Raw genomic sequence first — 13,374 nt, forward strand, 5'->3', positions numbered from 1 at the left:
AAGACAACATAATTCAGGTTAACTTTGTTGAACAGTGAATAAATGAAATTCATCTACACCCGAATAAAACATATTTTAACAATTGAAAAATTTTAAACAACCACAAAAAATAAAAACTTTAAACAAACATGAACAGGATTTGTTTTTAGGGCACACAAAGGCCCCTGCAGCAGATTCTGATGGTAGCTGTACTGGTATGTCTTCCACAGAGGACTCAGACAGGCCGAGCTCCACACAGGCCCGATGACTAACACGGCGACAGGACAGTCACACAGGGCAGAGCGCCAGACCTGGCTACGACCCCCAGATTCCACTGCAGAGCTGGCTTTGTGCATATAGGAGGCACACAAAGAAAGGTGATTCAGGCAGACATTATTCAAAAGCTACTCTACCGTGTAACCATTGAATAATGTTTGGGAAAGCTTTGGGCTTTTTATTTATTTTTTAAGTTTTACTCCTTGTATTTAATTTTTTAAATAACAAGGTCACTAAAACTCATGCACGCTGCAAAAAACCTCATGCAGTAGTTAAGGTAAACCATCCAAGCAGTTTTTATTCATTAATATTCATAAATACACACAGCAGCTTCATTAGAGATTTCAATTTTCCTCTTCAGTTTGAATGTGGAGTATTAGGAGAGCCTTTTGCATGTCAAGGTACAGGAAGCAGAGGTCACCCCTGCACTGCTACCTACATTTACCTGCTAGAAGTAAAAATTAGTTAAGTGGAAATGATTATCATATATATTTTCTCTCTTCCTTTTGAATGTACACAATGTAACAAGAGTGACAGACCTGAAATTACAATCACCAAACAAACCCAAGATAGTTGTTGTCCACTTTCATTGGCAAATACAGCACAGAGGACATCGTCTGCGGATTGGGATGTCATCAAAGAGGAGGTGGTGGAGGCTCATTTCCTTTATTACTCTCTTTTAAATTTAGATTTTCTAAAGCAACATCTAAAGGCATAATATCTACACAGCCCATAGCACCAAAATCTGCCATCTCCCCCCGTTCATCCTCATCTGAGGACGAGCTCTCTTCGCGCACTAAAGTGGACAGGAGGAGCTCTTGGACAAACAGGCTGCGATCTGCACGCTCGCTCTCCATGGACTGGCGCTCCGTTTCAGACATTTTAGGATCATTCAACCTGTGTAAGTTAAAAAGAAAATGCCTTATTGGTAAAAAGTCAATGAACAATGATACGGTCAATTTTTATAACGTCCTCCACTATGCAGGCTTTGCAGGTCACAAAGTTCAGAATTGCCCATTATTGGAACATCTGCTTCTCATTTATTACTTTATCTACAGTGAGATAAAATCCCCACATTTGTGGCAATACTGTTGCCTGGAAGTGCAAATCTCTGCCATAATTAGATACAACGAGAAAAATGAAAACCAAAAACCATTTAGATCTCACCTACTGTCCCTCCAGAGAAAACTGCTGAAAACTCTCCTGAGTAAAAAGTATTTCTAATAGATTATTAGATGCTTAGGACAGTAGTTACTTCACAAAAATGAAAGCTGTAGTGACCAGTGTGGTCAGTTGAAATACACTGCCAAGCATGCCCCTGACTTTTTCTCCATTACCTCCACCCCACCCGCCTTGGAATGAAGAAATGTCCAGGAGCCTGAGGGCACAAAAAACACATGCTTCTCCCGCCTCTCTCTTAACAGGGACCAAAAAGAGGGCAGGGCCCTATCTACCCTTCACACTCCAGGCACTTAAGACACCGAGGTTATACTGGGAAACTTGGCCCATACCGCACAGTCCACACTGAGACCAAGAGTCAACAATTCCACTTATCTCTCACTAAATGACTTAAAAAAAAAATCAATTCTCCAATTTAAAGAGGCAAATTCAGCCTAGCTTCAGCACTACTTCTTTGTCTCTATGCTTTCTGTTGCAATGAAAGGGAAGTTAGTGGGAAACCCAGGGTTAGGAAAAGTAATGGGAAAGATGGGGACTGTGAAAGGACAATCAGTGGCCACACAAGACAGGTGCTTCCCTCTGCGCCCAGACTCCATACTTGTTGCCAACCAGTGCCAAGTACAGAAGCACCCCAAGGTCATCACGGATGAGCCTTACCAGGCCCTGATTGTGGGCCAGCCTCTGAACTTTCTGGGTGTACTGGCTCTTTTAATTCTTATCAGTTAGGACCTGTTATTACCAAGTTTTTACAGGAACAGGAAACAGAAGCAGAGATTAACTTGCTCAAAATCTTATATAGCTGTTAAGTTTAGAACCATCATGGAATGATTAGGTCTATGGCTCAGAAATTAAAAGACCTAACTTTTAGAACTTAAAGAAAGCAAAAGTTTCTGCAAGGTAATTACATGCAAGCCACTAAATCAACACTGAAGGGGAATGACTGGTGACAGTTATGGTTAACTGAATAATATGAATTATAATGGTTAATCGAATACTATGAGAGTGCATCTATCAGTACAGGAGGTTAGGCAGTGCAGTCTGAATGCAGAAGTAGACAACTGTTAAGAACTGAAGTGTACTGCGGAAAAATCTAGAAGTCAATCTATTACAGAAAAGATTAAGGGTGCATAGAAGACTATCCACAAAACCAGAAACAGAGATTGCTGCCTTCAGCGCCTTAGAGAGCATAGGGTTCCAACATTACTGTTTTGATTTTCAGGGAACTAACAGAGAAAGTGCCTCACTCCTAAGGAGCAGACAGACTGATTTCCTGATGGGGCAAACTTCATCTGGGATCTGAAAATAAATGCAAAGTGGTGAGAGCCTTAAAATTGGGGTTATTAAAACTAGTTGGCCCCATCTGACCTAAATTTTTAACCACCTTCTCTTTCTTTGACCCTCAAAAAATAGAGTATTGGGCTTGATGTGATGGCTCAATTGGTTAAGCCTCCCATTATAAGTGCCAGGTTTCCATATGGGCACCAGTTTGTGTCACTCTGCTTGTGGCCTGGGAAAGCAGTGGGATGACCAAAACCTTGGAACCCTGCACCCAAATCTATCTTTTTGAATCTTTAATTTTTTTTAATTTTTTTTTTTTTTAAGTAAGATTGATTTATTTTTCCTGGAAAGGCAGCTATAAGGAAAGAAGCAGAGACAGAGAAAGATCCTCTGTCTCCTGTTCACTCCTCAGGTGGCTTCAGCAGCTGGAGCTGAGTCGGTCTGAAGCCAGCAGCCAGGAGATTCTTCTGGTCTCCTACTACTGCTTTCCCAGGCCACAGGCAAGGGACCTGGATAGGAAGTGGAGCAGCCAGGACATGAACTGCTGCCCATATGGGGTCCCAGCATTGCAGGGTGAGAATTTAGCCACCGAGCTATTGTTCCTGGCCCAAAACCAAACAAATTTTTAAAAACATCTCTGTCATTAATTCTAGGGCAACATGAATAGCTACTGTCATGGATCAAAGAGACCAAAAATAAAACAGCACATGTGTAACAGAAGAGCTCTGTGGGCAGAGTGCAGCATGCCCCTGCACAGTGTAGCTGCTCATTTTCCCTTGAAGTTTCACAGCGCAGGTTAGTATGTTCAAAGTCCTGAAGAGTACAATGGTAAATGAATTCTTTAGTTTTCCTCAAACTTATTTGTCAGGACAAAAACAAAACAAAAAACAAACAAACAAAAAATCCCCAAATACAGATAATGTAAAAAAAAATTTATATTTCATATAAATATAGTTTCACAGAATTTTTTGGAAACACTGTCTTCAATGAACCATGGATCAAAAGATGTAATAAAAGACGTGGAAAGCAGTCTGCAAGCTACAAGATACTGTGAGACTTACAATATCAGATACTGCTACAAGAGAATCCAAGGAGGCCACCCATGGCAGGCACCAGGAGTTGGCTGTAAAGTGTAGAATGGCTGCACAGAGAAGCAAACAAAACAAAACCAGAGCAGGCCACTGCAAGGTGTGGGGTTAAAAAAAACACAGGGCAAGAGTGGGAAGATGTCTTTTTCAAAGGGCACTGGCAGGACTTTCCAGTATAATCAGTGGCTAAGGGGCAGTTGTTACAAGGCAGCAGGTGGATCCATCTATGATTCTGTGATTCCTTCATGTCGAATCAGTATTTTCCAGGAGTGATTGGGAACAATGACTGACCTTGTACAAATAATTCAAAATGAGTATACCACTTAAACTTACTCCTCAGACCAATAATCAACAGTAACAATGGGTACCAATAATGGAGCCTTAAAAAAGTGTTCGAAGCTGAACCAGACCACACATACCAGTATTCATATAATCCTCAAAATTATTCTCTTTCATAAGGCAAAATTTGGGGGAATATGAAGATGAAAGGAGACGTAGAGAAGTGCGGTGACATACTATAATCTGAAACCAAGAGGCAGCAAGCAGCAGGGCCAAGGCTCTGGGCCAGGGCACCCTGAACAGCTCCCAGGAGCCCCCATCTGTGTGTTATTTCCAACTACTTACATTTGCTAACAGCGGACAGTAACAGCATGGGTTAAACTTCTAACACTCTAACGATTTGTCAAATGTACTGCATTTTCGAGATAACATCTAATTTTTACATTACTATTTCACTAAAAGTTTAAATTAGTACAGGTTCATTATTTCTCAAAATAAAGTATGTATTCATAGTTGCTTTTTTTTAAAGTTCCCTGTATTCTTAAAAATTACATAAAATGCAGGTAAAATTTTGGCAGAGGAATATATATGTTGCTAAAATCAGTTTCAGAAGCAAGTAAGAACTGCATTCCCCCCAGTGGAGAGGCCGGCTGTGCTTACTATGCAGTAGTTACACTGAGGAACCACTTCTGTAAAGGTACTTCTGGTGCTAAACATAAAAATTTAAATATAGCTTATTTAGAAGTACTTTGGGTAAACCACCCCCCTTGTATTACAACTTCTTTTGTACCTTTTAAACTTCACAGAAGCAAAAAAAAATTTCAAAGAAGAAATTTAAATGAGCAATTAAAAAAGCAAAATTGATTATGCTGATTAATGCATCTACTATGTCCCATATGTAGTGTTTTAAGCTTCATATTCATATTAGGAAAAGAAAATTCATATTAGATAATAACATTCACCTTAAGAACATTCTTAAATTACCTAAAATTATTATTTTTTCATATTCTTGTGGAAATATACTAGACATGAAATTTTGATTAGAGATTTGGGAGTTTTAACAATGTGGTTAAAGGTAGAATTTCTAAGGTCATAATATATGCATAGAAGAGATGATTACAAACTTCATGGGACAACAGCATTAATTACGATGAATGAAATTCTAATAATAAATAGGCTAACCTTGTTAAAAGAAACTGGGAATTCTGTAGAGTTTGCTGGCTGCTTTCTGTGTTGGCTGTGTTGCTTGTGGCTGTGGACTGTGTGACTGTAGTGGTGACACTGCTCGTGTTAGGACGCCGCGTGGCATTGCGTGCGGTCTCCAGTTGTTGCCGGGCTGCCTGGGCATGCTGCCGTTCAAGCTGCAGCTGCATCTGCAGTTGCTGTAACTGAGAAGCGGAAGGGCCAGAAGAATTAAGCTGTCCTCCTGCAGACCGTCTCACTCCTGATAACTGAGATAAAAGCTCTGCCAATGGAAATGAAGATAATTAATGTCTATTTAATTCCGAGGAAAAAAAAATGTCACAGATCACTTTTTAAACTAGAAGACTACAAAAAGTAGAAAGAAAAGATCTTAATTTCATTGCCTCAAACTGTAAAAGCTGTGCATATGTGACATCTTCAAGATGTTCGTGGAGGAGTGGGTGTTGTGACATAGCATGTTAAGTCTCCAGTCAGGATGTCTGTATTGTATACTGGAGTGCCTGGGACCAAGTCCCATCTCCGCCTGGGAGGCAGCAGCTGTCGGCCCGGGGCTTGGGTTCTGGCCGCCTGCACGGGAGGCAGGATGGAGTTCTCGCACTAGCCCAGCCCTGGTGGTTGGGGCTACTTAAGGAAGGAATCAGAAAACAGATCTGTTTCTTGCCTTTCAAAAAAAAAAAAATCTGTATAAAGTTTATGGAAAATGGCCATTATGAAAAAATTTTTCTACACCAAAATGAATACTTTTAAGTCCACTCTTCTGGGAACTTTCCGAAGACTATCACCAAAATAAACTGACAGAAAACATTTTTTATTCACAGGAAAGAATTAAAGTACTGGAGAACATTTCCTCAATTTTTAATTTTGCTCCCAGAAATTACTGTAACCTTCAGACACTTCTTCCAAAGACAGCAAGCAGGTAATCATTCTCTTTGGACACATCAGTATTTTTATAAATACCCAAACTCAGTTTGCTGGGCCCTTTCTGTTGTTGCACAAATACACATTTAGAATTTTAATGTATACTTTACATTTAAAGATTATCTCTCCAGTAACACTGTTCTGCGTCTATAAGACAGATTTCAGTCTTAGCAACATTTCTGGTGTTTGGTACCTCCCAGGTGCATGTTCATTTCTGGAACGATGTGCTTTACACTAACACACTTAGTCTTTCCATTTGTCTGCTTGGTGAATCTTGCAGATTCTTAGGCTTCCTTTATTGGAAAGTCAGATATACAGAGAGGAAGATCTTCCTTCTGCTGATTCATTGTACAAGTGGTCACAATGGCTGGAGCTGAGCTGATCTGAAGTTTTTCCGGGTCTCCTATGTGGGTGCAGGGTCCCAAGGCTTTGGGCTGTTCTTGACTGCTTTCCCAGGCCACAAACAGGGAGCTGGGTGGGAATCAGGGCAACTGGGACAAGAACTGGTGTCCATATTGGATTCCGGCATGTGCAAGGCGAGGACTTTAGTCACTAGGTTATTGTGCTGGGCCCATAGATTTATTTTTTAATCGACAGAGTTACAGATGGGGGAACAGAGAGATCTCTATCTGCTTGTTCACTCCCCAAATGGCTGCTATGGTCTGAGCTGGGTCAGTCCAAGGTTGGGAGCCAAGAGCTTCTTCTGAGTCTCCCATATGGGTGTAATGGCCCAAGAATTTGAGTCATCCTCTGTGCTTTCCCTAGGACATTATTAGAGAGGGGGATTGGATGTTAGCAGCTGGGACAAGAACTGGTGCCTATATAGAATGCCAGTACTGCAGGTGGAGGATTAGTTTGATACACCACTGTGTTGGCCTCTTGACTGACTTTGGATGTGTTGTTCTGTCTCTGATGTTCTTCTACTAACTTCCCAGGTTACATGGTAAGTAGGCTTAGCAATTTGGTTTTCAATTATAAATTCAAATATTTTACGATTTCCCAAAACTATTGAAAATATATACATTTTAGTAATGTTCTATAACATAGCTCTCAAATAAAGGTAAGAATAGTTTGGGGGGTGGGGTTGGAGTAGACGGTGGGGCAGCACAGTGGCACTCCAGGCTAGTCCTCCACCCTGTGGCTCCAGAATCCCATATGGGCGCTGGTTATGTCCCAGTTGCTCCATTTCCAATCAAGCTCTCCACTAATGGCCTGGGAAAGCAGGAGAGGATGGCCCAAGTCCTTGGAAACCTTCTAAAGGATGGAAGACCTTGTCTCTCCCTCCTTCTCTGTAAAACTGCCTTTCAAATAAAAATATAAATAAATCTTTAAAAAAAAAGTTTAGAAATTCCTACTTCATATTAGTTTCTTTTATTTACAGGGGGATATGCTCTATGTTCCCCAATGATTCCTGAAATTCCATAGTGGTGAATCACACATATGCTTCTTTCCAACACAAACATCTATCAAAAGTTAGTAATTTTTTTCCATCTTAACTAAGCAATTATCATACACTACAGCTCTTTTAGTTTGAGGTCCAACAGTTCTCAAATTCCGTTTTCCTTCTTTACAATTTCATGGATAGATTTATTCTTACTGTACATCCTAGCAGTCTCAGTGTAATTTCTTCTCCATTACTTATTAGGTCAAGAACTTCACCTTTTCACATAAAGGAAGCACTTTGTGACTTCTTTTGGCCCATTCCAATCGCCAGCGTTACTACTTAGTGCTATGCAGGCCACTGTAAAGGCTGCCCGAGCACAAGACCTGCGATGACGTCACAGTGACAGTGGACACTGGATCTGAGAACTGAGACAGCTATTGCATGACCACAGGTGGGTAACACACACAGTGTGGATATGCGGGACAGAGGGATGCTTCATGCCCAGGGCAAGACATTATGGAGTTTCATCACGTGATTTAGAATTACGTATGATTTAAAACTACAAAACGTTTATCTGTGAGATTTTCTTTTACTATTTTTGCATCATGATAATTGCAGGTAACAAACTTTGTGACACCAGAGATAGGAGAAAAGTAATGAGCTTTCTTCCACGACAAGAGTCTATTTCTCCAGTCCCAGTAACTAGCTCTATTATTGATGTACTTGTAGAGGTTGGACCATGGAATTTTCAAGGTCTTCCAACTTCTGTCATCTTTTCTGGGGTCATAAATACAACATAAACCCATTTCTTACTATCTTATGCTTCTAAGCACCAAAGATATGCCAAAACAACAAACTCAATTCTGTTATATGGTTTTAAAACAATTTATAAATACTTGGGAATTTTATAAAAGAACACAGGTGTATGGTCAGAGGTAAGAATAAAAAGACAAATCCTTGGGGGAGGCATATGGACTGACAGTTTAAGTGTCCAGATGGTTAGGGTGCCAACTTCCCAAACCAGGCTCAGTATTCAGCTCTGGCTCCTAACTAACTTCGTAATGCAGACTCTGGGTGGGAGCGGAGATGTGTCAAGCAGTCAAGTCCCTAACACACATGTGGGATACTCGGTTGGAGTTCTCCGGCCACAGTTTCAGCCCTGGCTCTGCCCCAGCCACTGGAGCACTGGGGGAGTAAGTTAATAGATAGAAGCTTTCTCACTCAGATACATAAAGAATTTACAGCACAAATACCACAAAAATAACCCTTGCCATTATCTCTATGAACGTGAAACCAACTTACCAGCTATAGGATCCATGGCTTCCCTATTGCTTGGAGAATATGAACTCTGAGAAGAAGAAAGTCCACCAGTAGAACTGCTAGTAAAGTGCATGTTTGATCTACGAGCACGAGGACCTCCTAATCCCCGGCCAGGGTGAAACATTCTACGTACATGTCGAACACCACTCGATTCATCATACTCAAAAGTTAAGGACTAAAGCATTTAACAGAAAGGAAAAAGTAATTTTTTCCTACCTTTGTTAGACATACATAAATTTCTTAAGGTGCAAACACTTTTAAAATGATACATTAACTTACAAACATGAACTTGATCTATGATGACTATAAACTTTGGAAAAGAAGATGCTCAAACATAAAGCTGTGTGAGCGCGGATGTGTGCATTCTGTTCCTGGGCTCCTGCTGTGGTGACCAGAGTTCGTGTTCCAGATGCTGCTGCATATCCAAGGTGAAATGTTCCCTTACTACGATCTCAGTGTGAGTTTCATACATTTTTATATCCAAGGAACAACAATTAGTATTAGTCCTTTTCTATGGGAAGAGTTATACTAATATATAGCTGATAAAACTTTAACTATCTGTAACCAAAAACAAACAAACCAGCACAAACCAAAACCAAAATAAAAAAGGAACAGCATGAATAATTTGAGCCTAGGAAGATTAAAAATTTCCTTATGATGATTAGTTTTAACATGTCTTTACTTCTTTACCAATGTTGCTGATAAACAGAAGAGAATGAAGTTTCTTACGTAAGTGGACATACAGATTAACATCAAATTTATCAAGTCTTCAAATTTTCCACAGTCCCATCCAGGAGTCAGAGCTCCTGTGATCAAAAAGAAGATCTGGAGTAGGTAACAGCTGTCAAAACTCACGGAGACACTTCCAAGGTCTGTGGAAGGTCAAGTCCAATACCATTCCAGAAACTTTTTTCACAGCAGCAAACAGAAGAGTTTTATGATGTAGACTCGGTTCTTGTGGCTTCCCATTTTCAAACTGATGGCTTTTGAGTCATTTAGCAGCCCTGAGGTGCCACTGTAATGTGCAGTTTCATGGAGCTTCCTGACAATGGCTTGTATTTCTGAGCAAGTGGTATTAGGACTATGCTGTTTTGTTTTCAAAAGGCAGTTTGGTGCGAAGTCCACTTTAGGAAGAAATCCATCAAAACAATGAAAGGAAGAAGAAAAATGCTGATGCTGAGGAGGCTTACCCAGAAGAGACCCTTCCTAAAACCACATACAAAAAGCTCCTACTCAGTATTACTGGACAGACTTGATCAGCTAGTATGTTTTCAGGGTGACAGGCAGACACAGGGTTTCCTAGAACTTACTGGAAAGAATCTAAAACACAAAATGCCTTTTATTATTGTGAAATACATTGTCTTTCTTATTTTCTTGGTAACTCCTGACTCCTGAGGCTGGGGGTGGGGTGGGTGCATTTCTTCACCTTTCTCCATTGGCTTGCATTTATCTTCCTCTAACTCTAAAGGGTCATATTTGTCAGAAAATTAGAAACTGTGAGCAAGGGATGGGAGCTGCAAAACAAGAAAACTACTGGGCTGGCATGAAGACTCAACTGGCTAAATGCTCACCTTGAATGCGCCAGGATGTCATATGGGGGCTGGTTCATGTGCCAGCTGCTGTGTTTCCCATCCAGCTCCCTGCTTGTGGCCTGGAAAGCAGTAGAAGATGGTCCAAAGCCTTGGGACCCTGCACCCATGTGGGAGACACAGAAGAAGTTCCAGGTTACTGGCTTTGGATTGGCTCAGCTCCAGCAGTTGTGGCCACTCAGGGAGTGAACCAGCAGACAGAAGATCTTTCTTTTTGTATCTTCTTCTCTCTATAAATCTGCCTTTTCAATAAAAATAAAAATCTTAAAAAAAAAAAAAAAGGAAAAACAATTACCAGTTTCTTCTACAACAGGTCCCAGGGCTAATTTTGATTGTCAGTGACAAGAAAAGGAATTAGAATAAGCCTGGCAGAAAAAGCTCTGGTTTAGTGCTTCAACTGCTTCAACTGCAATGAATTTCTCTTGAAAACCGTTCATGAGACTCGAACCCTAAAGCTAATAAGTGAAAAAAAAAAAATTTGTAATCTGAAACCGAAAGCAGAGAGTACAAAATTAATTGCTCTTGGTAGGTCAGAAATCTCAGGGAACACTTCTGGCAACTGTCAACAGGGAAGGGATGAAGAAATGAAAGCAGAAAAGGAATTCAGAGCTAGGTTTGACTTCATTATTGAACTCAGAAACTAGGCAAGAAATGCTTCTCTCTAGGGACTGCAAAATCAAAGGTCCCAGAATGTGACACTCCCACCAATCCACTGCATCACATTCACAACAGGGGAAGGTGGCAGAACACAGAGGGAAGTGAATAAGGAATCGCTGTATGTAAGTAAACAGATTTTAATTTCCCTCTTTGGCATGGAAATTCTACTGGTTATAATCAAATTGACTTAAATATCTGACTGTGGATCATGGATAACAACTCCGAATCAGGAGTAAGTTTCCAGTGTTACACAGCATGATGGACTGATTGCTGCTCCTATAACTTATGTTATAGTTTATGAGCAATACAAGAGAGGAACTCCAGGGATGCAATCCTGAAGTAGTAACAAAGAGGAGATAGGCTAATCATACTGAGCTGATCAGAACACAACGAATATATAAGCTGAACTTGTCACATACCATACCCCATAAATATACATAACTACTGCATATAATTTTTTTACATAAAAACATGTAGCAAACTAAAATGATGGACAAATCAACTTTCATTTAGTAAACACAGGTCATTTAACAGTCAACCTTGTATAAAAACAGGAATAAAGAAATTGGAGATGGTGCACATTTGGCACAGAGGGGAAGACCTGGCCTGAGATGCCAGCCTTCCATCCTGGAGTGCTGGTTTGAGTCCTGACTACAGCTTCCTGCCAAGGCAAGCACTGAGAGGCAGAAAGAAGCTGGCGCAAGGATCTGGGATCCCAGCACTCACCAAGACCAGACTGAACTCTTTTAAGCTTAGGTCTGGGGCGGGCCTGCCTGTGGGTAGATTCTGGGGAGTGTGACGGCAGATGGGAGAACTCTGTCTCTCTTTCTCTCTCTCTCAGCCTTTCAAATAAAAGTAAATTAATTTTGAGATTAGTTTTTCTCTCCCTTAGGATATTAACCTTACAAATAATCAAAATGACAAATGTTACAAAGATTTCTTTCTCTTGTTGACTCATAAAAGGATATTAAATCTCTAGGGGCTCTGTGTTCAAGTGTCAGATGAGCTGCAAAGTCATCTGTGACATGATTAGGATCGCCTCCAGGTAACGCTGCACATATTGGACAAATCTGAAACGAAAGGTAAACAGAGCAAGTTTAGTAAACAGACATCCTTCTGGATCAGTATTTTCCTACAAGTTTTACTATTATCAAATTCTAACCAGGCAAAGACACAGCAGAACCGCAGCACATCGATTCTGTCACTTGAGAATGAAAAATGTCTTTAAGGGTCAAATACACAAATCTAAGCAAAAAGTTCAAACTCTGATCTCTAGCAAGGCCTTCTAACAGCCTATATTGTAATGGAAAAGGAGGAGTAGGTATTTGGCACAGCAATTGTCACTTGGGATTCCTGTATTCCATACTGGTGTCTTCGTTAAGAGGTCCAACCCCACCACTTCTGATCCAGCTTCCTGCTGATGTGCACTCTAGCAGGGAGCAGATGATGGCTCAAGCACTTCTTTGATCCCTGCCACTTTGCCATCTATGTAGGAGATATGGATTGAGCTCTGGGGTCCTGACTTCAGCATGGCCCAGCCCTGGCTGTTCTGGGCTTTTGGGAGTGAACCAGTAGGTGGAGGATCTCTCTCTTTCATATAAAAAGAAAAATAAAAATTTTAAATGAATTTGAGGATTTTTTACTTAGTGTACCTTTATGTCTTGGATGTTATAAAGATAGAAGTCTGTGGCATATTTCTCCAAAATAGCATTAAGGGATGGCAGAAATCTGATTACAACGCAATCATGCAACTTACAGGCAGGGAATATTACAAGATAGGATAGATAATAATTACTAATAATACGCAAATGTGTTCCATAAATCAAAGAATGGTACTTCCAAAAGAATGAGGAAGGCAGGAGGGTGTGTCCAGTTCAAGTTCTAAGAGAAAAATGTACTTCCCTGTAGTCCTTATAGCAAGAGACATAAGAAGAAAATAGGAATAAAGCAGTATGCACAACTGGCAGATTTCTTTTTTTCTTTGTTTTTTTTTTTTCATTTTCATACAGATTTTTTGTTTATTACTCTCTTTCTTCACATAACAATAAATCATTCAGTAATAGAGGAATTGATATTACTAGAAAACATATGAAGATAAATCCATTCATTATTATTAGTTATAACTGATTTCTGTTTCTTTTGCATGTCATTAAGCACTTCTTTTTTATATTTCAGAATTTAATTGATAAGCATGTACTAATTGTAACACTAATTATAAACTTCT

At 40.1% G+C, this 13,374-nt stretch overlaps 1 protein-coding gene across 2 annotated transcripts in view; it reads right to left on the minus strand.

Annotated features, from left to right (window-relative positions):
• Positions 1-527: 527 nt before the first annotated feature.
• KCMF1 (potassium channel modulatory factor 1) overlaps positions 528-13,374 on the minus strand; it is a 53,403-nt gene continuing 40,556 nt past the window's right edge. For both annotated transcript variants that reach the window (XM_058667696.1, XM_058667695.1), the window contains 4 exons: positions 12,119-12,220; positions 8,887-9,061; positions 5,262-5,544; positions 528-1,152 (listed from right to left, as the gene is read on the minus strand). In XM_058667696.1, the coding sequence (XP_058523679.1) occupies positions 891-1,152; positions 5,262-5,544; positions 8,887-9,061; positions 12,119-12,220 (822 nt within the window). In that variant the 3' untranslated portion in view covers positions 528-890. The remainder of the gene's footprint in view (positions 1,153-5,261; positions 5,545-8,886; positions 9,062-12,118; positions 12,221-13,374) is intronic.

This window comes from Ochotona princeps, chromosome 8, assembly GCF_030435755.1.
Source record: "Ochotona princeps isolate mOchPri1 chromosome 8, mOchPri1.hap1, whole genome shotgun sequence".
Taxonomy (NCBI): Eukaryota; Metazoa; Chordata; class Mammalia; order Lagomorpha; family Ochotonidae; genus Ochotona; species Ochotona princeps.